The following is a 25,070-nucleotide window of genomic DNA, read 5'->3' on the forward strand; positions in this document are numbered from 1 at the left end:
TGTAGTGCTTACAATGTGCCAGGCACAACTGTAATCGCTCATTAACTATTTACTCCATACAGCAGCCCTATGAGACCCTGCCCTCTTACTACCCTGACTTCACAGATGACAGACTCAGAGTGGCAGCTCAGAGTGACAGCAGGGTGTGTAGGGAGCTCCTCAGCATTCAGGAAAGGAAGCTCAAGTACAGAGAAGGGAAGTGACTTGACCAGGGTCTCATGGCTGTGCATAGGCACCTCGGGGCCAGGAGCCAAGGCTCCCAGGGCTCACTGCGCTGTGCTGGCTCCAGTTACGTGGTTAGGTTGGCACTGTCACGTGCAGAGCTGCTTTTCAGGCCTCATCTCCTGTTGCACCCGCCCACATTCAGCGTGGCCTTCTCTGGCCACAGCACATGACTCACACTGCCCAAGCCCACACACACCCACCGCCCGTTTTTGAACACCCAGTTTCCTCTGCCAGCAGTGCTCTCCTCCATGTCTTCAGCTTTCCAACGCCCTCTCCTCCTTCAGAGTCAGCTCAGCATCACTTTCCTCAGAAACCTTCCTTGTCCCTGGACTGAGTGGGTGGTCCTTCCCTGGGACCTCGCCCTCCCTCATCACACCTCTGTCATGGCTGGCTCCCACTGCCACTCTACCCCCAGCACCCTAGGCACGCAGGGCCAGACTCAGAGACTTCTTCAGTCAATTCAAGCAAGCAGAGTGAAACCAGACCCTCCTGTGGTCCAGCGCCTGCCCGCCTCTTCATTCTCACTCTCACCACCCGACAACCTACTCACCTTGCTCCAGCCCCACTGCCCTGTTTTCTGTTCCCTGAACACGCCAGGTTCTTCCCCATCATCGGTGTTCTACATTTGCTATTCTATCCGTAGACATGGAGGCTCTTCACCCAACCAGTTCCTCCTCATGCTTCAGGTCTCAACTCAAATGTCACCTGCTCCGAGATGATTTTTCTGACTGCCCCAAGGCAGTCACTATTTATCTCCTCACCCTATTTATCTCTATCCGTTTCCTTACCATAGACTTACCTCATGGGCCAGATTGCCTAAGTTTAAATCATGGCTCTATTACTTATGAGCCGTGGATTTTCTGACAAGTTACTTAGCGTTGTGTACGTCAGTTTCCTTATCTATGAAATGGGGATGATAATGGAGCAGTTATAAGGATTAAGTGAGTTAATGCATGTAAGTGCTCAGAACAGTGTCTGGTATGTAGTGAGCATGACATATATATTATACAAGAGTTAGCTCTTAGTATTACTATTTGTTTATTTGCTTACTGCCTGCATCCCTCCTAGAATGTAGGCTCCCAAAGGGTAGAGACAATGTCTGTCCTGTTTGCACTATATCTCCAGTGTCTTCCAAAATTCTAGGTACACAGTAAGTTGCCCATTATATTTGTTGGGTGGATGATGGAGTAATGGATGATGGATAGATGAACAGATGGATGGATGGGTGATGGATGGATGAAGCAAAGAAGTAAAACATGTGCATAGGCAACCACTCATCCCAGATGGTCACACCTTTCTAATCTCTTCTCTCTCACACTCCAAATAACAGCTAGCACTGGTGAATGCTGCCTACAACAGACTATACACACTCACTGGTGGAACTTTCGACGGTGCATAACATTTGCTGGTATAAAGAGTAAACATCTGGCCTGTAGCCCCAGGAAAGGCTTACCTGAGGAGAAAGGCAGTCTTAGTAGACAAGAGAAATTCAGGTGGGGGAGGGAAGTTTGGTAAAGGACAACCTGGTTAAGGGGAAAGAGAGAGCAGGGCCCTGAGGCCTGAAGGTCCAGGGTGCATCTGAAAGGTGAGTTGTCTGGGGGGACGGAGGCATGGAATATATGGCAGGGACAGATGACACTGGACAGGCAGATTGGCTGGATGCTGATGGCCCTGAGAGTAAGGCTAGGGAGTCACTGAAAGATTTCAAACACACAGAGGTGGCCATGCCAGGATGGGCCAGAAGGTCAGGCCAAGAGGTGGGGCCAGTGGCTGTGCAATCACTAGGAAAGGATGAGCCAGGGCCTAATTCGGGCAACTTAGAAACCATATTGGGCAAGGAATCATTTCTGAAAAAGACTGGTGGCCAATCAAGACCGTCCCCCAACCGAAGGCAGCTTGGACCTTACCTGCACCAGATTCCAGCCTTGGAGGGACTCTGCGATGATGGACGTAACAGATGGACAGACGCCTCCAAACACCATCAAGTGGTTTGGCCCGTATTTTATTGCATCGTAGAAGGCTTTCAATCCTTTCGCATTATCACACTGGGGAGCAACACAGAGAAAGAGAAGTCCAAATTAGAAATTGCTTTCCCTGGGGGAAAGAGCCCAATAGTGGATTCACACAAACAAATCTGCCTCATGGGAAACCTTCTGGGTTTTAGTTTTTTCATTGGTGGGGCCTCTCTTTAAGCCAGCGCTGAGCCTGTGCTATGAGCTCCATGAAGTATGATCTTGGCATCCCCCATCTTAGCTCCCAAATGCCTCCCAAAAGGTCTCCCACTCCCAAATGCCTCCCAAAAGGTCTCCCACGTCCTTTATATTTGAGGTGGTTATTATTTAAAAAGCAGAAAAATAAACGTTGTTGAGGATATGGAGAAATTAGAACCCTTGTGCAGTACTGGTGGGAATGTAAAATGGTGCAACTGCTGCAGAAAACAGTATGGCAGTTCCTCAAAAAGTTAAACAGAATTACTATATGATCCAGCACAGCATCTCTAGGTGTGTACCCCAAAGAATCAAAAGCAAGGATTCCAACAGGTATTTGTACACCCATGTTCATAGCAGCATTATTCACAGTAGCCAAAAGGTAGAAACAACTGAAATGTCTGTCAACATACAAGTGGGCAAACAAACTAGTATATTCATACAATGGACTATTATTTAGCCTTAAGAATTAAGGAAACTCTGATATATGTTACAAAATATATCAACCTTGAAGACATTACACTAAGTGAAATAAGCCAGATGCCAAAGGACAAATACTGTGTGATTCCACTTATATGAAGTACCCAGAGTAGTCAAATTCACAGAGACAGAAAGTAGAATGGTGGTTGCCAGGGGCTGGAAGGGAGGGGGTGGGGTGGGAGGGTTAGTGTTTATTTCGTACAGTTTCAGTTTGGGTGATGGTAACACAACAATGTGAATGTACTTAATGCCAATGAACTGTACGTAAAATGATTAAGAAGGCATATTTTATGTTATGTATATTTTTTCACAATATAGAAGGAGAAGCAGAAAAAGGAGCAGGAGGAGGAGGGGAGTGGGAGGAGGAGGAGGAAGAGAAGAAGATGAATCCAAAGAGACGAATTCGTTCAGCAAACACTGCCAAGCACGGCTCTGTGCTCAGCCCAGGGCTGGGTGCTGAGGAAACAAAGTCGGATACAGCCCCTGCCAAGGAGCCCACATAGGAGAAAGGAAAATTGCCGACTACAGCAGATCCTGGAGATCTACCACAGAAGTGAACGAGGATCAATGTCCACAAATGTTAGGAGTCAGTAGCCTGGCTCTCTTCCCACCTCCCCCGACCTCCACTTCTCTCATCAAGCCCAGTGGTCACCTCTTCCTTGGACAGAGACTCTGGCTCCCCCCAGGCTCAGTGAAGGCCACTCACCACCTGGCAGTCTGTGGGTCCTTGTAAAACATAAATTAGTCCTTCTTACTCTTCCGCTTTCCATGCACTTAAAACCCAAACTCTTATCAGAATATGATTCTCCAAAGGTTACAAACATCGTTCTCATGAAGATCAATAGTGGGTACATACCACCCTTTTATTTAACTCGTGGATAGGTGTATCTGCAAGATGACGAAGTGGATTCAAAAGAAAACTTAGGAGACGGGTTTTTACAGTGAATGGAAAAATAACAAATTAGATACAAAACTGGTTAATGTCCTTCAGGGCAATTTTTCTGTAGGGACAGAAAAAAGATAATTAGAAACCAGCACAGCCCTAGCCCACTTGCTCAATGGTTAGAGCCCTTGGACCAAACTGTTGGCCTGGCCAAGGTCAAGTACCTCAGTTGAAGACCTGATCCCCAACACAGTCAGGGTGTAGATGGGAGGCAACCAATCACTGTATCTCTCTCACGTCGATGTTTCTCTCTCTTTCTCTCCCCTTCCTCATTACCCTCCATTCTCTCTAAAAAACCCCAAAACCAAAACAAACACACACCAAAGGAAAAACAAAAACAAAAAACCCAGCACATTCTACCAGTTTTAGAGAATTATAAGATGTCTGAGCTTTAAATTCCCCCAGTCAGGTGACCCACAGGCAGGGCTGTTGGAAAATGCCCTGTTAGTCTATCTATACAATAACTACTTTGTATTATTTACACATTTTGGTATGATATTACCTTTCTTATCGTAATGGGTACAAGAAGCCACAAGATCCAGCCCTACCTCTCACTCTGATGTGATTTCCCACCACTCTTCTCCTTGCTCACCCAGTACAGCTTTACCAGCCTCCTTTTTGTTTCTCGAAATTAAAAGCAATTTCCTTCTTGCTCCTGGGCCTTTGCACTTGCTGTTTTCTCAAGGAATAATATTCACTTGGTTCTCAATATGGCTCACTACTTATCATCATTCTGGTCTCAGCATAGCTGTTACCTCCTCAGTGAAGTTGTTACTACTACCCCCCTTCCCCAAATGGTCCCTACTCCCAGTCACTTAACAGGCCACACTATTTATTGTCTTAATATAGGTCCTAAAATTATCTGAAATCATTTTTTCTATTTTTTCATCCGCCTGTGTATTGGCTGACCTCTCAACTAAAATGAAAAGTCCCTGAGGGCAAAGATGTTTATTATTGTTTTCACTGCTGTCTCCCCTGAGCTTGGATGGGGCCTCAATCAGGACTCAGTAAGAAGCTGTTGAATGCTGGAAGGAGCACGGTGATGTTCTCCCTGTCTCTGCTTCCTCCCCTTTCTACTTCTGCGTGTCTCTCCTGATTCTTGTCTTCCTCTCCATCCTCTGTCCTCCTCTTTCTTTCTGCTCCCCCTCCCTTTTCTTAAAAGGGACCACAATGTGGGACAGAGTGGATTAGTACCTGTTGCTCCTTCCTTGTTTATTTGAGAGACTCAGGACAGTGACTCACGGTGGGTGCTGAAAGGGATAGAAAAAGGAGTCCAACACAGCTCCTGGCCTCAGGGAGCTCACTGTCTGGTACAGGTAGTGTGACAGGGGCACAGGTGGCCATGCCACATGGCAGACAGTGCTCAGTTCTGGAGACAGACAGTTCCAGGCTATGGACACCACAGGAGCAACCAGGGAGGGCTCTGGGGGCGGAGCACTTGAGACTGAGTGACAGGGCAAAGTGGGTTGGGCTAAGGCTAATGAGGACTCTGGATGCCAGGGTGGGTGGGGAGTTTGGATTGTAGCCTCTAGAGAGTCAGGAAAGAATTCCATTTTAAAATTTTAATTTAATTTTTTAAATTGGCCAGGTTATTTTTTTTGCCAAGAAGGAAAGAGAGAGAGAAAAAGAAGAGAAAAATAGGAAGAGAGGAAAGAGGGAGGAAAGAAGAAAGATTAAGTTACTGTTTCTTGGGGCCCTCTATTAATTGTCCCTGTTCCTTGATGGAAAACAACACTTCCCACCCTTAGCACAAGCAGACAGAACAAAGCAGTTCATGTTTTAATTATTTCTATCATGATTTACGGAATCATTTCCCATTTTAATACATTCTGATAATGATTTTAGCTTGTTTTCTAATCAGTAGCTAATGACAATGATAATGCAGTACCACAAGATTTATAATCAAAATTGCATTAAAAATATTAGCAACAATAAACTAATTAAAACTTATTTGCTCAGCAAACATTTCCCCAGTACCTAGTCCGTGCAAGATTCTGTATTAATAATGATGTCCTAGTTTCTCACAAATTGACAACTTCTGAAACCTGACAATATTTGACAATTAATATTTGAGCTAGAAGAATCTTTCAATGTTCAAAAATGTTTATCCAACTCAGTTTTTACCAGGCTGGGAGTAGAAGGCAGAAGTCTGGCCCCCATGAATTTTGCCCCTAGGTCTTCCTCTTATGGATGTTATGTTACATAACAAACAGGGCTTTGCAAAGGTAATTAAGGCTACAAATCAGCTGACCTGAAAGTATTACTCAGGTAGCTTGATGTAATCCCACAAGCCCTGAAAAGCAGAGATCTTTTCTGGCTGGCAGCAGAGGGGAAACCAGACATTCAAAGTATGAGATAAATTTAATGTGCCTTTGTTGGCTTGAAGATGAGGGGGGACACATGGCAAAGAAATGGGAACCTCAGTCCTACAATTGCAAGAAACTGAATTCTGCCAACAAACTGAATGAGTCAGGCCTCCATACAGGCACCCAGCTCAGCTAACCTTGATTTTAACCTCGTTCCTGAGCAGAGGACCCAGCAGGGTCACACAGCGCCTGAACTTCTGGCCCGTGGACTTGAGACAATACACAGTTGTGGTTTAAACCACTAGATTTATGATAATCTGTTACAGCAGCCATAGACAATTAATACAGCAAAGTAAAATTTAAAACAGAAGAATAACCTCTTATTTCAAGTTAAATGTGTTCCATATAAAGAGCTCTACTTAATGTATAGATAAGATCTTTCATGGTTTGTAGGGTGTTGAAATGTTTTTCTATTATAAATTATAGATAGTGAGAGGATTTTGTTTTCAATATCCTAATGTGGCAAAATAAAAAGTTTTCTGCCCTATGTAAGCTTCTGTTCCATGAACACCCCACTCCCCACCCCGTTCCTATAGCATTTGCTGCTCTGTGAGATCCAAACGTGCGTGGGCATTGCTAATCTAGCCAGCCCTGCACCCAAACTTTCAGGGGCAGATGCTGAAGACTTGTCCTCAGTGTGAAAGGGCTTGTCCACTGTCCTTTCAGGACTAGGGGAAGCATTTCGGGATTCCCAGTTGAGAGCTTTCTCAATAATCTAGAGATTGCAGCTCAATGGGCAAAGGGAAGGTTAAAGCTAGCAGCGCCCTAGAAAGGACCATTCTCCCCAGGATAACGCTGCAAGCCCAGGCCTCATCCTGGCCACTCTTGACCTGAGGCAGGAGAAACAACCTGCTCAGCACCCCTGAGTATGCTGGAGAGCAATTCTGCTGTGAACAACAAAATAAAAATCACACGGATGGATCTGAGCCATTGTTGATGCTAACTCTCTCATCCTCATGCCTAACACTTTATCTTCTTACTTGACATGATTAGGGTCCCAAATAGATGGCCTTCCCTCACCAAAGCTGAGTCTTTGTGGCTGAACCAGCTTGGGGGTCTTCAAAGTGCTGCCCAGGACCCAGCAAAGATGTTTTAGGGACAGTGAAAGGGCCTCTGGGCTGCTCACCTTCACTTCAGCCAGCAGCTCGCCTTATATCTATTCTTTATACAGCATCATGCTTACACAGAATGTTTTATTTGAAAGCAGGATTTCATTGCTAGCAAAAAATGAAAACCAGAAAGGAGATGACCCCGAAGGTTCTTGTTTGTGTATGATTTTTGTCTTCGGCCTCAAGAAGAGCAGGTCAGGACCTATAGACGAGTCTAGTTGGGCCCGCCGCTTGAGCACACACATGACAGGCCACCATTCACTGAAAGTTAATCCGAACATCAGTTTGCCTGATGGTCAATTCACCAAATCACTGGGGGATTTCTCTAAGCTGGAGCTTCCCCAGGGATTCCTTGCAGACACTTCACATGGCCATTTCACAAGGATTTGTCTTTTTGGCTCAGGTGAAAGTCAATCTCCCTTCTATTGTATGTTTCAGTCCTTCCTAAATGCTGCACTTGGAGATGTCCCCTAATGCCTGTTTATTATCATCCTCTTCTTATGGACCAATCCTGGCTGAGCCGGAGAAATGCCGAAGCATTTCTAACTCCCACTTAAGGTGTCTGTCAGACAGCTCTTAGTGAGCTCACTGGGCAAAAACCATCATTCTGAGAAATTATTTATGGCAAGTTGCCTTGGAGCAATTTGGCTTTTGATAAATTGCTCTCAGAGCCCCTATAAGGGGGTTCTCGTGTCCTGGAAGAAATCTATGGGCTTTATCATGTTCTCAGAATGCCTCTAGAGGGTATTCTGACAGGTGGCATGGCCACAATCAATCAGCAGACGGGGAGGTAATTCCACCACAGTTCATATCCTCATGCAATAGTTCAAAGTTTAATGCCACTTGGACATGGGCTCTGGCACACAGTAGGCCCTCAGTAACTGCTGCCTCCTCTCCTTCCCTTCTTCTTGCCATTATTTTTCCTCTCTGCCTTTCATTGACTCCACATCTATAATGGCTCGTGGTTACTACCTCCAAACTCCTTTCCACTGCCTCATTTCCAGTGGTTTCTCCTCCCCTAGAAGGACGGACTTGTCACAGAGAAATCACACTAGGCTCTTAAAATTCAGCACCTATCAATGGGAATAGACCTAAAAGCCATAAAAATCAATTCTTAAATGAAAAATTGGGACTCTAGAATAAAATCCATTTTCATTTAAATCTAATTTCTAAAGATTATAATACTTTTTTTACTTTAAAATTTTAAAGAAAATGTTGCTAAGAGTTAAGATGTAAAAATGCCAAGAAAATGTCAGAGTTAATAACAACCAATTTGAAACTGGGCATTACTCCATGCAGAATTTCAGAACTGAAGGAGAATTTGAAAGCCAATGTGTTCCACCTGCCCCTGATACAAGATCCCCTCTGTGCATCGCACTCCAGGAGCAGTCAGCATTTGCTTACATCCCTCGAGTGGCAGGGGTCTCACTCCCTCACCAATTCGTCCTTGGCCAGCTCAGCTTCTTATCGAGTTCTTATGTTGGTCTTGAAATCACTCTTCCTTTTGCATTCCCTGTTCTAATTCTGAGCAGAGAAGTCAGCAAACTTTTCTCCTAAAGGGCCTGACAGTAAATATTTAGGCTTTGTGGGCCTTGCAACTTCTCAACCTTCTGTAGCACAAAGGCAGCCACTGACAATACATAAATGAATGAGTGTGGCTGCATTCCAATAAAATTTTATCTACAAAAACAGGCAGCAGCGAGATTTGGGCCACGGGCCATAGTTTACCCATGCCTGTTCTAGAACCTCACAGAACACTTACCATCCTTTATTCCCATGAGAGCTCTTCAGACACCTAAACTTGGCCAGCCTGTCTCCAAGAGATGTCTTGTTTGCCAGATGCTCAATTCACCAAGCTAAGGGGAACTCTTCCTTCCAATCATCCCCATAAAATATGGTTTCACACCTTCTCATCTGTGGGCTACTCTCTGGAAAGACTCCAAGGACAGATATTTCTAGGACATACCCCGATCTGCCTGGCACAGAAAAGGAGCACTAACTAACATGTGCTGTGCACTCACTATGTGTTCGTCATGGCATACAGAATTTCACATAAATTATCCTATTCTTCCTCACAAAATTACCACAGAGTAGGCTCTATTATTATTTTTTTTAAAAATATATTTTATTGATTTTTTACAGAGAGGAAGGGAGAGAGATAGAGAGTTAGAAACATCGATGAGAGAGAAACATCAATCAGCTGCCTCCTGCACATCTCCTACTGGGGATATGCCCGCAACCCAGGTACATGCCCTTGACCGGAATCGAACCTGGGACCTTTCAGTCCGCAGGCCGACGCTCTATCCACTGAGCCAAACTGGTTTTGGCTAGGCTCTATTATTAGTTCCATTTTAGAGATAAGGAAACTAAGGTTCAGAGATGTTAAATAACTTGCCCAAGGTCAAATAGATGTAAGGACTCAATCCTGGGCAGTGTCATTTCAGAATACTGTTCCATTTTAAATAAGAATTTGTTGTTATGAAATATTTCCCTCATAGAAAAGAACCTACCATATACATAAAACATATATAAGGTATAAAAAAATTGTAATATGTATATACAGGTTACCCAACAATCATCTTATGTTGCAGCCCGTGTGTGCCCACCCTGCACATATCACTCCTTCACCCAGAGGGGACTCCTAGTCTGTTGCTTTTCTTTATTGTTTTATTATTATGTGCATGTTTCCTAAACACTCTCCCATTTAATTGTATGTTTTTAAATGTATTTATAAGTGGACTCATGCTTCATGCTGTATGTTTTGCCTGAAACTTGCCTTATATTATGTTTGTGAGATTTTTGTTGCTGAATATAGGTGTAGTCATTAATTTTCATACCTCTGTAGTATTCCATCATATAAATATGCTACGGTTTTGTTGTTGTTTATCCCCCTGTTGAAGGACACTTGGGTAGTTCCCTGTGTTTTGTTTGGTTGCTGTTGTAAGCCAGATAGCTGGACATTTCTGTACGTGTCTCCCAGCACATGTGCAGAGCTTCTCTAGGGTATAAACCTCGAAATGGAATCATTGAATCACAGAGTTTCCCACACTTTCTCAAAGTGGTTTTAGCTATTTATACTCCCACCAGCAGTGTCTGAGCAATCCCATTACTCCACATCCTTATGATTTTAATTTTTGCCAATCTTCTGGGTATTTGATATGTCACTTCAATTTGTATGTTTCCGATTAATAAGGAGACTGAGCCATCTGTTCACATGTTTATAAGCCATTTGTGTTTACCCTTTTGGACTGGTGACTTTGCCCATTTTTCTGTTGGGTTGTTTGTCTTTTCCCTGTGGACCTGTTTGGAGCACACCTAGCCACAATGCTAAACTGAACGAAATGATCACCTCCTGCATTCTGAGCATAGACTTCTATTAATGTGGCCTCAGACTGCGGTCCTTCTACACAGCAACGACTTCACACAGAGTTTACTGCCAGTAAACACTGCTAAATCAGCACCCCAAATCTTGGTAACAAAACACCTATGAACCTTTCTTGGGAATTAAATTAAAAAAGGAAGAAACTACTTGGTGATAAAATTCAGCCAACCAAAAGATGAATCAAAATGTAGACCTTAAGAATGGAGGGCTGTGATAAAAAGGGGTGATTGTGAGCACTGGGCCTATTTAATATGAAACAACCGGCAATATGAAGATAATGTAGCATAACATTCAGGAGGCAGAGGAGGGGAAAGGAGTTGTAAAATTGCTAATTTCCTCTTCTTCCACAGAAGGACTTTAATCGATACCATCTAAAATTGAAAACGGGAGTTTAAAAGCCAGGACTCCAACCTCACTGCTTTTCATAATCTTTTATTACCCTTAGATATTTTAGAAACAAATATTTTCTCATGTGAAGGCAAAATTGCTTAATGTTGATCCATTCTTTCTGCTTTACTTTAATTTTCTCCTGTTACATTCAAATAAATAAAATATAACATCAATTTTAATTAGCATGTAGTAATAATAACCTCATTTTATAAAATTATTTCTGTCCATCTCTCAACTTACATGCAATGAAAAATATCTGAATGAGTCATCTTATGTTAGAGATGGTGAAATTTTGAGTGATTTTTTTTCACTCTATTTTTTATACTTATTTATTTTACTTGATTTTTAGATATGCTTTATTCATTTCAGTGAAAGAGAGAAGAAGGGAGAGGGAGAGAGAGAAACACATATTCTTTTTATAAAGACAGAAAGTAATTTTTAAACTGGTAGGCTTTTTTCAACCATTTATCTCCCTCTTTCTGTTCTGTGATTGACTTTCTGAACTAAAGAACAGGACCTTACACTTATTATTGCTTAATCATCTTAAAAATTTCCCCAGTACATTGGCCAACTGGATGAAACACATACACTATATTGTTCCTTCATCGAAATGAATTCATTCAAACACATTCTGGGCATCTACTAGGTACTCAGAGAAACAAGTCCCTGTGACATATGCAAATTCCTTGAATAAAGTAGATACTCAAGAAATGTTTACCGACCAATTGAAGTTGGAAATAAGAAGAGTAATAATAATAACATACTAATCCCTTAAATAGCATTTATTTGGGCCAGGTACTATTCTAATTTTATATATATACTCAATCTTCACAACAACCCTACTGTCTGTATGTCAATAGATAAAGAAACTGAGGGTTTGAGAGGTAAGTAGTTTGAGTCAAGGGCACAACTGGGATTCAGACCCAGGAAATTGGGCTCCAGAATCCATGCTCCATGATATCTGGGCTGTATTCTTCCCCCTGGGCCCACAGAGAGGCTATACTCCCCAGCCTCTCTTGCAATTAGAGGTGACCATTGAGTTCTGAGCAATGGAATATGAGCAAAGGTGATGTGCACTATGGGCAGCATTGGCTTATAAAACCATCCCCGGGCGCCCAGTGCTCTTTTGCCTCCACTGTGTGAGTGGGGAAGACTCCCAGGACCTAGAAGCCATGGAGCTCCAACCACCTCGAATCCCCGTGGCATTTATGGAGGGGCACCACCGCTTTGAGAGAAAGTGTCACAGGAGGGCAGCCTCACAAGATGGCTTTGGGACATGCCTCACTCTTCCCCGCCCTTGGCTGAGTGTGGCAATGGCACAGGTGCTCACCATTTCTGGCCAGTACTAGACTCAGCCACGGCAATCTCTGAGCCCTTTTAGTCTGGCTCAGCCTTTCTCAGAGCTGTACCACCTGGGTCGCTTCCTACCCAGGCGCCCAGCCTTCCCCTCTCCTCTCACAGGTGTCAGACCCACCCCACAATTTGAAGACTCGCTCTGCCTTTCTCTGCTCTCTCTCACCCTTTTCCTTCACAGGCATTCCTCTCAGATGCCCTCTGACTCTGCCTGGGCATCTGCTTCCCAGAGGGCCCAACCAACAACGCCCCTCCCCCGATCTGCACTTGAGTACGACATGAGCAAAGAAAAAAAACCTAAATGTATTAAACCACTGGAATATAAGGGTGCTGTTTGTTACTGCAATTAGACTGCATCAAGTACACATTCTTAATCACTTGTTGTGAAATTTTGAAATATAAAACATCTAAACACCTGGGAAACTATTAGAGAAAAGTAAAGTGAGTCCAAAAAGGTTATGGGAAAAATATGCTCTATATGTCAAAATCTCCCCTATCATTCAAGGCACTGATGCTAAACCAGAATTTAAGGGGCACAACCAGATATAGTCATATTTGCTGGACTGGGCTGTTTTAGTCCCCTCTGTCCCCCTATGCTCAGCAAAGAGCTTGGCTCCAGACAGGTGTTTAATACATACTGGCTGGACAAATGACTGCCGCCTGGCGGATATCACCCCTGCTGGTGAATATAGCCTGAAATAAAAGTAGTCATATCTGTATCTTGGTCCCAAAGAGCTTATTAACTCCAGCCATCTTGAGTTTTTTACACCCTTTCCCCAGGGTGATGGACAGACTGACTGCTTCTAAAAGTCTCCAGGGAGCCAGACTGTCCACCCTGGATGCTGAGGAAAGCTGGCATTTCTGTATTCTCCCTGAGCAGTCCCTCTGAATTCTTGGCTGGCTGTGGACTGTTACTTGAGGATGATGGAGCCATACCACACATCTCTTCTCTGCACCGGTAAAGCCAATTACCCAGTTTACAAAATGTTTCTTAGAGACTGGTACCTACAAACTGCGTTTCCTAATTAGCTGTCAGTAAGCACCCCAGCAAATGCAGGTGTGACATTTTCAGAAGTCAGGGTCACAAATGCAAAGCGTATGCGTGCTGCCTGTGGTGGTGGGGGGAAGGGTGCTCCCTTCTGCAGGTCTGCACAAATTATAAGTTGTCAGCCCTTTCCCTGGGGATGGGGCCCCGGGTCACCTGCTGAGGAGGGCCGGCACTGCTGCTGTGTGCCATGGAGCCATCTCCACTCCTTTCTGGGGCAGTTGAACCAGCAATTAAATGGAACTCACTGGCCAGATTTGGCCCCATCCAAGTACCAGGAATCCAAGATGCAACCGGGCCAGCAGGAGAGGGGAATTAGATGTCAGGGAAGCTACAAATAACTGCCACAGATGATCTTTCGGATCCCTTCCTGCCCTAACAGTCTGGTTTGGTTTATATTCTAGGCCAGATTTTTGTTCAATTTATACATACCAGCTATGTTTCTTTAGCTCTGACCTATGTGTCAGGCACTATGCTAGGTTCTTTACATGCATCATCTCATTTACTAGTCATAACATACTATTCATTTAATATTCACAATGACCCTATGAGATGGACACTATTACTATTCCCCATTTAACAGAGGAGGTAATACAAGTTCAGGGAGCTTAACTGACAAGCTCAAGATCACACAACTATTTTTTTTTAATTTTTTTTATTGCTTAAAGTATTAGAAAGGGTATTACATATGTGTCCTTCCCCCCCCCCCCCGCCCTTGACAGTCCCCTAGCCTCCCCTATCCCCCAGTCAAGATCACACAACTATTAAGACAAGAAGCCAGTATTTAAACTCAGGCCATCGAATTCCAAACCTTAACTCTGTCTCTTACAATCCAAGCTGTCTAGAATTGGGTGGAATGCCTTGTAAAGCAGTGGGCTGCCTGACACTGGGGTATTTGGGCAAAAACCTGCAGGATGATATTGTAGAAAGGATTATTTCACTGAATAAAGGAATAGGTTCTAATCCTGAAATTCTATGAGGAGGCAAAGAGACAAGAAAAGTGGGGTTAAGTCTTGGGAACAGCAGTGTTTCTCTGGGATGGAGCACTCAATGGGTGAATGGGAGAAATGAGAGGTGGGGTTGGAAAGGGAGGTTGAGGCAACCTTTGGAGGGCTCTGGGCACCAGTAAAGGGGCTTGCATCTTATTCTGTGGCCCCAGGGAATTTTTGTTTTGGTTTGGGGTTTTTTAACCATTTTAATCGTGTACAATTTAGTGGCATTAAGTGGACTCATAATGTTGTGTAACCATCACTACTATTTCCAGAACTGTCATCATCCCAAACAGAAAAACCCTATATACCTACAAGCCCTGGGTAGTTTTTAAAGGAGCTTAAACTTAAATCTGATAATGACATCATCAGAGCTGAGATAGTGATGACACCATCAGATTGGGGTGGACAAAATAGGCCACTATTTAAAGGACGTTATTAAAGGAAAGAGGGGCTGGGCAAGGGGATGGGTGATGAGACCAGTGCAGAGGTCCAGGCAGGAGACAGAAGGAGCCAAAGACAGGGTGCAAGATGGGCAGAGGGAATGCTTAGATTTGGAACAAGAGGAAGGGAAACTGCAGAGGGAGAGGGGAGTCCTACCTTCTTCTAGGGGTCCTGTGAGTCCTGGGCTACCAGGAAATGAGATAGAGAAGCCAGGAGGGGGCCTCAGGGCCCTGGGACACCGCCAAGAGGTGCTGGCTGGCTGTATACTCCACTGACATACCCTGGGGAGTCACATCCCTGAACCTGACAGTCCTTCCTGGGACATGGGTGAGAGCTGTTCCCTTGGCTGCAGTCCTAACGTGCCTTCCCAGGTCTACATACCCAGGTCCCAATTCTTGCTTGTGCCCCCATCCCTATGCTATGGCTGAGATCAGTTAAGTGGTCTCCAAGCCTATCGGGGCATTTCCCATCCAGACCTCAGTGCCTAGGGCTGCCCCTGAACTCTGAAGGATGTGAAGCTTCTCCCTGCCTGAAAAACAGGGCAGAGGCCTTTCAGCTTGAAGCCCAGACCAGAAAACAGGTACCACCGAGTGCCAGGAGGGAAGCAGGAGGCTCCAAAGGAAGGAATTCTTTTGAGGACCCTGGGAGGAAGTGCTGGTTGGGGGTGGGGGAGGCTCCAGGAGGAGGATGCATTTCAGGGGTAGGACCCAAGGGAGGCTCCTGTGGATATCCTGGGGGCAGTCTGGGACCAGTGCATTCGGGGGGTATGGTCCATTCCAGGGAAACCCCTTTGCAGAACCTCGTGACCATGAGGCTTTGGAAAGCCAGGGGGAGATGCCAACCCTCAGAGGACAGCCCATCCCAATCCTGGTAGGGGACTCACACCGCTGCACCTCCCTTCTTTGTAAAATGGGGAAGCAATGCTGAGAAGGCCTAATTAACCATGAGGGGACCCCTGCTCAGACCGAGGGTAAAAGTAAGGTGCCTATGCCCTCCACTCCACCCCCTCTCCAGGATTCTACTCCATAAACATCTGTCACAGCCTCCTAGGCCCTTTCTCAGGTGGAGGGCAAAGAAAAATTACCTTCATAAATCCTGCAACCAGAATAGGAGGATTTTTCAGGGTTTATTCATTTTCATACAGAAAAAAAATTATGATTATTTTTTCCCCCGAGTATCCACCTTAGTGTGGAATTATTACTTTGTTTTCTTCTTAGGTTTAACAGATCCTTCCTGAACCTTGAAAAATTATTTGAATGTAACTTTCTCTCAAAATCAAAAAAAAAGAAAGCAGGAAGTAAAATAAGGCAGACAAAGAAAGGGACAAATAGTGCATGATTCACTTACAGGAGGTACCTAGAGTACTCAATTCATAGAGGCAGAAAGCAGAATAATGGTTTCCAGGGGCCGGGGGCATAGTATTTTTAGTGGGTACAGAGTTTCCATTTAGGAAGGTGAAAAACTTCTTGAGATGGATGGGTGGTAGTGGTTTCACAACAATGTGACTGTATTAAATGCTGTTGAACTGTACACTTAAAAATGGCTAAAATGGTCAATTTGATGTTATGTCTATTTTATGACAATTTGAAAAAGCGACAACAAGCAGGAAGGTCATATCTCCTCCAGGACAGGTCTCATGGCCTCTCTGGGCCTCAGTTCCCTAATCTGTAAAATAGGAGAGAAGTCCACCTTCCCTACACTACACTCTGAGCCTCAGTATAGAGAGAACCCGTACATTTGTTTTCTGCCAGGCCAGTAATGACTTCTTGATACTTTATAATGAAACTAAAGAGAAACAAAAATGGAACTAGATAATGAATACACAGCAGCACAAACTGGCCTCATATCTGGAAGGCAGACTGAGTGCAGTCAGGAGGCTGGAGGCCTCCAGGCCCAGCTCCTCTCTGCTGTCTTTACGTGAGAAAACTGGAGTGGAAAGATGAGAAGGAAGTTGCCCAGGGCACATAGCAAGTCACTGAGTGAGCTAAGGTAGACCCTCCTGCCCCAGACCCTACACTCCCCTCACCTAGCAATAGGCCCCCAAGTTCTTAGACCACATGTGGCTTCTGCCATGATAGCCATGTTCATACCCTCTGTGCCTGGCCAACCTCAGGGCATCTTGCTTCCTCCTAGAAGCCTTAGCTGGGTGAGATGCCCTTTCCTTTGGCTAACCCAGCACCCTCTGGGGTGGAATGACCAAGGGCAGGCCCTGGAGTGTGGCTTTCTAAGGACCAGGCTATATCCTGTACCTCTGTAGCATAGTTTCAAGAGTCTGGTGTCTGGGCTAAAGTCTCCCGCTTAATAGCTGACTGACCTTGGGCCAATTCTTTACCCTATTTTGTGTCTATTTCCTTCTTCATAAGTGGGGATAATAATGTGTCTACTGCATACAGTTGTTGAGGGTTAAATGAGTTGATTCAAAGCTCTAGGAAGAGCATCTGGCACAAGTGAATGTCAGATAAAGGTTAGCTATTAGGTTCACTCTCTCAGGAGCCCTACTGTCGCTTGTTGATCCACACTCCTACACTGGGGGAATAAAAGGAGCCCGGCAGCGGGCGGTGGGGTGGGCAGTGGCTTATGAATTCCCTTCTCAGGCTGCACATTAAACAGCAACGGAGACCCGAGGACAGTGCCATGTCGGGGGAAATCCTCACAAGTCCCCCCACTCTCATTCCTCTCCAGGCCTGGTCCAGCCTCAGCCCTGCTATGGAAGAAGCCAGTGCTGTGGTCATGACAGGCAGCATATGGGGACCCACCACTCTCTATCTAGGGCCAATCTGTTGACATGACAACCAGGCTTCCCCACCCTGTATCCAGTCTCCATTCTTGCATTTGTGTTCTGCCAGGCACATCCTCCACCAACCGCCTCCTTAGATGCAGGAGCATCTTCAGATTGGGTCAAGATCCTTCCCCCAAAGAGCAGCAGACAGGACAAACAACAGGCATCCCTGCTAGCGATGAACATGGTGACTGGCAGCTCCACTCTCCAAAGTTCAAAAGTGGGGCTTAGGCAAGCATAGAGGAAGGGCTGGGCCCCACCTCAAAACTTTCCAGGAAATCAGGGGCTGACTTGCCTTCCCCAGACAGGAGCTGATGAGGGCCCACCCCCATGCCATGCTCAGTCACCAGATATTCTTATTTTGGTCAGGAAGGGCTCAAATAGGTCCTCTGAACTGAGCTCTGCATTCTACTGTTGGGGAATCCAAGATGGGTAGCTTACTGTGACTTCACAGACCCCACCCCAATCCTGCCAGCCCAGGATTCCCTCACCCACCAAGATTCCATTCAGGTAGCTCTAAAACGGAAGAGAGAATTTTCTGGATTCTCCCGAATAACGAGAGAACACAGAATTTTATTTTTAAACCAGCAACTTTGTGACCACCAACACCAACCACCCTAGGGACAAGACACATGGACTGAATGCCCACTAGAGAAGCAATAACAACAACAGCAATAATAATAACCCTGAACTCTGGAGGGTCCTTACACGCCAGGCAAATCCTAAACTCTTCACAAATATCACTTAAGTACCTGAATGTTCATGGCATTCCCACTTACAGATTTGGAAACAGAGGCTCAGAGAGGAGAGAAGCTAGGTTTGGAGCCAGCCTGTCAGTGCACTTACCCATGACCTCATGGGGCCCTGGGGCACCACGGAAGAAGTGGCAGCACTTCCCTGTGTCACCTGGGGTGATGGCACAGACAAGGAAGCTCCCAGGAATATGTTCACAAAAGCAAGGAAGAATGAAACCATGCAAGCAGAGGAGAACAGCACATGAGGGGTCTGAATGCACATTGGGAGAATAGGAAAGAGTGCTCACTGATAAATAGCTCTAAGAGTTGAGCACTGAACTAGGCACTTTTGGTTACATCATCTGTCCACCTTGCTTGAGGGCAGAGGTCGAGGGAGGTTAGTGGCCAGGACTAAAGAGACTGGAAGTGGCTTCATAGAGGAAGAGGCTTTCGAATTGGAAGGAAGACAGGACTGTCTTAATTTCCCACAGCTCAGGAAACGCATCACCTACTTTACAGGCACAAAGTACACAATAGTCCATCCTGACACCACACCCACACTAAATCCTCCTCATTCTCTACAAACAGAATGAATGTAAAATTACACAGGAGATGTGCTGGTTCATAATAGAAGACAACAAAGGAATTTTACGAGGAGGCCGGCTGAAGCAGTCAGCTGAAATAAATTAAAATGTGGCATTGTTGTCTCTTTGTGTATGTTGGTTTTAACTACTGTTTACTGGAAAACTAAAACTTCACATGTACAAAAAGAAAAAATCCTCAAACTTGCGCATCAGTCTCTGTGCAATAGCTCTACCTCGGGTAGGTGAGGTGGACTTCCATATTTGGCTGTGGTGGCAGGGCCCAGCCAGGCGGTGGACATAGCTGATATTCAAGTGCATTGAATGTTTTTCCACACGGCTGATGGAGGCGTGGACCTAATAGCTTATGCAGTGATCATGAATAGAGTTTATTTGTGAGGCGGCATTATGATGATCCTCCTCAGCCTCAGAGCCCACCACAGGCCCTGTGGGATGGACAGGACTTGCTCTGTTCAGTCACAACACACACACACACACACACACACACACACCACATCCTCTGTGTGGATTCCACTGTCTTTTATTAACCAGCCAGCTGTGCCATGGCTGGCTCACCTGCTCCTGGTGGCCCATACCTGTGGACAAGAACCATGCCTGACTCTCTTTTGGGCCTGGCTCTGAACTAGAGCTCTGGACCACACTGCCAAACTGAGCATGAGATCAGACAGCACCCCCTGTTGTTGGAGCAGTGGTGAGAGATGGAGAGGGTCTCATGCTGGGCGGGACCTTGAGGGTGAGGACTCCAACTCCATAGGGATTTCCAACTCAGTTCCTCAGGAGGCCCCTCAAAGCACTGACATGGCGTCATCCCACTAGCCAGGCTCCAGTCTCCCACCACCATTTAACCAGGAGAGTTCCCTTCTGCTGATTTTGCACACAGGGCATCTGGAAAATTTTGTTTGAACAAAGGACTCTGTAGCTCAGCAGAGGAGTGGCAACCAGTAGACTAGAGCAGACGAGGTGGTTTGCCATGGCAACAGTGGCCCTCCCATCAACCTGGACCCACCCCTCCCAGAACCTACATTCAGTGTGCTAGACTTGCCCTAAAAGAGGTCCCGGTGCTTGATGGTTTGGCCAAATGGACAGTAGAAAAATTAAAACACAATAAACCCTCCCAGGAAACAAGTGTATTCTTAGAGTTTCAACACAAGATGAGGGGGCTTGGAATCTCCTTTGGCCTAAAAGGCATTGAATTACAAATGCCCTGTGTCATAGTTTCTTTGAACTGCTATAACAAATACTGTTTGGGTGGGTTAACAACAAATAGGTATTTCTAACAGTTGACTAGGTGACCAGGAAGTGTAAGATCAGGGACCAGCAGATTCAGTGTCTTGGTGAGAACCTGCTTCCTGGTTCACAGCCGGCCACCTCTCATGACCTCCTCACTTGGTATCAGGGGTAAGAGAGTCCTCTGGGGTCTCTTTCATGAGGGCACTAATCCCACTCACGGCCTATTCACCTCCCAAGGCCCCACCTATTACCATCACATTAGGGATTAGGTTTCAACATAGGAATTTTGGAGGAACACAAACATTCAATGCATAGCATCTTGAATGCCAGGTTGAGGGTGCCACTTCTGTCCTATGGAGCATGTGGCCCCAGGCCCCTACCACACCATATACAGTGGGTGCCGACGGGCTCTGTGCAGGTTACACAGACATACTGTAACAAGTCCAAGGAGGCTCAGGTGTAAACCCAGAACACAAACCAGACCTTATGAGAGTGAGCTGAGGCTCTGCCAGGTCTGGCTGAATCAGACAAGCAGACAGTAGGGGAGATGAACAGAAGTGGGGCTCTGAAGTAGAGCATGCGGAGTCTGAATGATAGGAGGCTGAATGAGGAAGAAGCAGGCACATACTGAGTAACCGCTAATGCTGGGCGATGGCTTCATAGAGGCTGTTTATCTCTTTCTATTGCGATATATTTCTGAAATCATCCATACAAAAAGCTTAAGAAAAGACAAAAGGAAAAGAAAGGGATAACCAGACCCTGAAATCTCCCCTTTCCTCATTGCAATGATCCCAGGAGTTCAGCAGGAAATACACAATCACATGCCCAAATCACAGCTAGAAGGAGAGGTGTCAGGGGATGGAAAGGTAGGAAAGCCTGTCTTCCCAGGCAGTATTTGTCAGCAATTTCACCCCTCCCACAGCATCAACACCTCCTGCAGGTGATGACCCTAAATTTCCACCTCCACCCTTGCTACCTGTTCTCAGCACCAGACTGCACGTCTCCCACAGGCCCAAACCTGGACTCAACACCTTCCCCTCAAAACCAGTCAATGTCCCAGAAGGAGGAATGCAGATGTGATAACTAAGAGACGGGCTTAGTTAGATTCAGCAACTGAGAAAGCTGCTTTCTCTAGAAGCCTTCCATATAAGGAAGGCGCTTGGTGCTTAGCACACATAAAAGCTCAGGAAACATTGGTCATCACTATTATTGTTGTTGATATTTTCAGCAGTATTAGGAGCAACTTTCCTTTCTACAGGTCTCCCCACCCCCGCCCAAGCCAAATGTGAAGCCTTCCTAGATGTCAGTTTTGTATGACCCCTCACACCCACCCAGCCTCAAGTCCTGAAGGTTTTAGCTTCTAGAATCTGTGGAACATGCCATCCTCTCTGACTCCACTGCCATGTGCTCCTGTCTGGCCTCATCATCTCTCCCTTTGCTGCCAGGCCTGCTCCCTCCCCTATTATTCACTTTCTCTGCAGAGTGATCTCCCTACATGAAAAGCTGATCATGTTACTCTGCTCAAAGGCTTACATGGCCCTTATTCAAGCCCTTCACCTGACACACGTGGCCTCCCAGATGGGCCCCCACACACCTGGCTGGCCTCACCTCTCCCTGCCTGAATTCCTCCCACAAGCTGGCAGGCAGCGTTCTAAGTAGCGTCTCCCTCTGCCTGTCCTTGCTCACAAGCCCCTCTTCTTAGAATGCGCACTCCCTCTTGAGTAACCTCTCACCTTGCCTTCAAAGGCTCAGCTCAGATGTTCCTTTCTGCCCCAAATCCTCCCTGATGCCAGGAAACAGGACTGGCCACTTCTTCCCTGTGCCCACGGACCACACACACACTCTTGGAACATCACCAGTAATGGCAGTGCCCAGACTCCTGGCTACCATAAAACACAATTCCAAAAAGCAAAACAACAACAAAAAATCAGAATGCCCTTGTAGGTTGTCCAATTTTATTTTTTTCAAGTAAGGACATTAAATAACAAAACAAAATGAACAAACAAATCCTAACATCTTCTAACACCACAATTTAATTTTAAAAGGACATGAAAACAAGGAAGGAGGAGGGAGAGAAGGAGAAAAGGAAAGAGCACTGCCTCGAAGTATGTTCTTTAAAATGAATAATCTTAGCTGGGGGAAAAACATCTTTATTTTTCTCAAATCTCCATGATCTGTAAAAAGCTCTGCCAAGGCCAGTATGGGCCCAGGGCGGGTCACTGAGCATGTCCTGGGTTGTCCACATCTCCCAGGGGAGACTGTGAGCCCCCAGGGGTGAGGATGAAGCAGGAGGTGCTCAGCATGTTCACAGATGGACAAATGTGCAGGAGTGGCTGCCCAGGACAATGGGTGTCAGGGCATCCCTGCTCCCTGGCTGCCTGGGAATGTGATTTTGCAGTAATGCTCATCATACAATGATTCAGCTCTAGGAAAGGCCCCTGGCTGGGCTGCTGAGTTGATTATAGAAAGATTTCACTTGCACAACTGCTTTTTCTCATATCACTCAGGAAACACTCCTAACAATAATAATAAAATACAAATAAGCCTGCCCAAGCACTTGGGAACAATTCACAATTGTTAATTAACTCAATGGGAAAGGGGAAACATGGAGGAAAGAGAACTGAATCTCTCATAGAGATGCCTTGCTTTCTTTTTTAGCAAACTACCTTGCACCTGCCACAGTTTCTACCTTCCTTAAACACCCCCAAGCAGCCACTGGATCAACAAAGTGGGGGCCACAATGTGTAGTGGAGAGGCCAGGATCCCAGTCAGAGCAGGCATGGCCTGGGGTGCAGCTGGGTGGCCCCAGGATCCTGGGGACTCAGCGTCAAGCGCAGGGATTCCTGTTCTACCTGCCCTGGAGCTGCAGGGAGGAACAGCTGAGACTCCGGATGACACAGGTTCTGGAAACTCCAGGACTGAGCAAATGCAAGGGACTGCTGACAGAATTATTGTTACTGTTGTTGCTAACAAAAATGCTAATAAGTGTACACTAAGAAAGAATGGGTTGTATGTAAATAAATACCCCAGCTCTCTCTGGCCTGTTTCGTACAGTGCACCTCATTTAATTTGCCAAAGCATTCACTGTTTCAGGGAGATGATCAAGACCCCCAATGACTGTAAATAATCTTCCAGCAACTTCCTCCTCGCCTGCTACAACCAAAATCTGTGTGGACCTTCCCCTCCAAAGAATTTGGTCTGCCACAACTTTTACACTGTGTTTTATCAATAGCCAATGTCCATTCATGCTGGAGAGAGGAGAAATTTAATATTTCTAATTACTTTTTAGGGAGTAGTTTATGCCTGGAAATGTTATAATTGATTTTTCATCTGGCTTGCCCTTAGTTGGTATTATTTGTGCAAGACCCCTGCTGAGCTTTCCAGCTACATGTCTTTCTCTCTTTTTCATATGCCAGCTGTGTTTGTTTTTTTGTGTGTCTTCCCTCAGGGAAAAGATAATGTCTGCGATTTTCACATCCCAGCCCTGTGTCGGGCACATCGGTGGAGCTAAGCCAATGCTTGGGAACAAAGACCAGAAAGAAGAAATTATTTCCCCTACTGATGCTTTCTTTAACTGCAGCTCAGAAATCCCAAATGGTTCTGGATAAAAAACTGACCCAAAGCTGATTAATTCTGCAAAATAGACATTCCAGGGTAGCATACAAGATCTTCAGAAGGAATACTCAGGTTTTTTTCTTCCTACCGAGAGCTTCAGGGACCATAATTAGAGCATTGTGGAGCAGCACACTCAACTCTGGTTCACTAAACCCCAAGAACCTTTCCACCAACACGTACAAAAGCAACATCTTGTTCCATTTGAAAATATCGCCTCCGATTCAAATTTGTGCTCACCCATTGTGTCCAGTGCATAAGGAGCTGTTTGGCTGGATTTTGACAACTGGAAGCTGGGGCATGGAGGCCCACCCAGGCACAGAGTAGTGTTTTTCAAAGACTTAGATGGACAACTGTGTCAGAACCACCTCAGGGGCTCATTAAAATGCTACTTCCCAAGCGCTATTCCAGACCACCAAACAGACATCTCTAGGGCTGGTCTATTTTTAATTAGCATCCCTGATGATCCAGATGCACGCTAAAGTTTGAGATGCCAATTGATTTTCCTGCCAAGGAGCAAATTCAACAACCTTCCTTCAGCATCACCCCTCACGCACACATACATTTCTTTTTACGTTACTGAACGACTATTTCTGCAGGACAGGACATCAGTGGGGTCTATGAGATCCCAAAGACTGAAGACTCTCCAAAGTTCTCAGAGTCTTGGTCTGTAGTCCAGCGCTCCCCTTACCCTTGCTGCAACGGCATCCTGCCACCTATTAGGTTCCTCGTGTTTCCTTTTGTTCCAGAAGACCATGTTTTTCAAGTTCTGCTCTTCCAGGGACTGTGCCTCCTCATGTCCCAAACTAAACTCCTGTCCTCCCCTCCACCTTGAGACTCTCCCCAGTGCCTTTTATCAGTAGGAAGTCCCATCCTTCCATCCATCCAGCATAGGGAGCAGTGCAGGCTACTGGTTAGGAGCAAGGATATAAAGCCAGACTGCCTCAGTTCAAATCCCAGCTCCGAAGTTTCACAGTGACATGACAGTGGGCAAGTGTGACCTCTCTGAGCATCAGTTTCCTCGTCTATAAAGAGTGGATGACAATAGTACCTTCGTCATTGCGCTGCCATGAGATCTAATGAGCCAGGATATCTGAAGCAATCAGGCCACAGCCTGGCCCAGTCAGCAGGACATAAGTGCTAGCTTATATAGTTGTTATACCTAAGCACTTTAGGGGCT

The 25,070-nt window shown here is 45.6% G+C and overlaps 1 protein-coding gene across 1 annotated transcript in view; it reads right to left on the bottom strand.

Annotated features, from left to right (window-relative positions):
- The window catches only part of GABBR2 (gamma-aminobutyric acid type B receptor subunit 2), a 312,072-nt gene that overhangs the window by 220,791 nt on the left and 66,211 nt on the right, over positions 1 to 25,070 (bottom strand). The window contains exon 2 of the mRNA XM_081103760.1: positions 2,133 to 2,270. Within this exon, the coding sequence (XP_080959886.1) occupies positions 2,133 to 2,270 (138 nt within the window). The remainder of the gene's footprint in view (positions 1 to 2,132; positions 2,271 to 25,070) is intronic.

This window comes from Myotis nattereri, assembly GCF_964212035.1.
Source record: "Myotis nattereri genome assembly, chromosome: 12".
Lineage (NCBI taxonomy): Eukaryota > Metazoa > Chordata > Mammalia > Chiroptera > Vespertilionidae > Myotis > Myotis nattereri.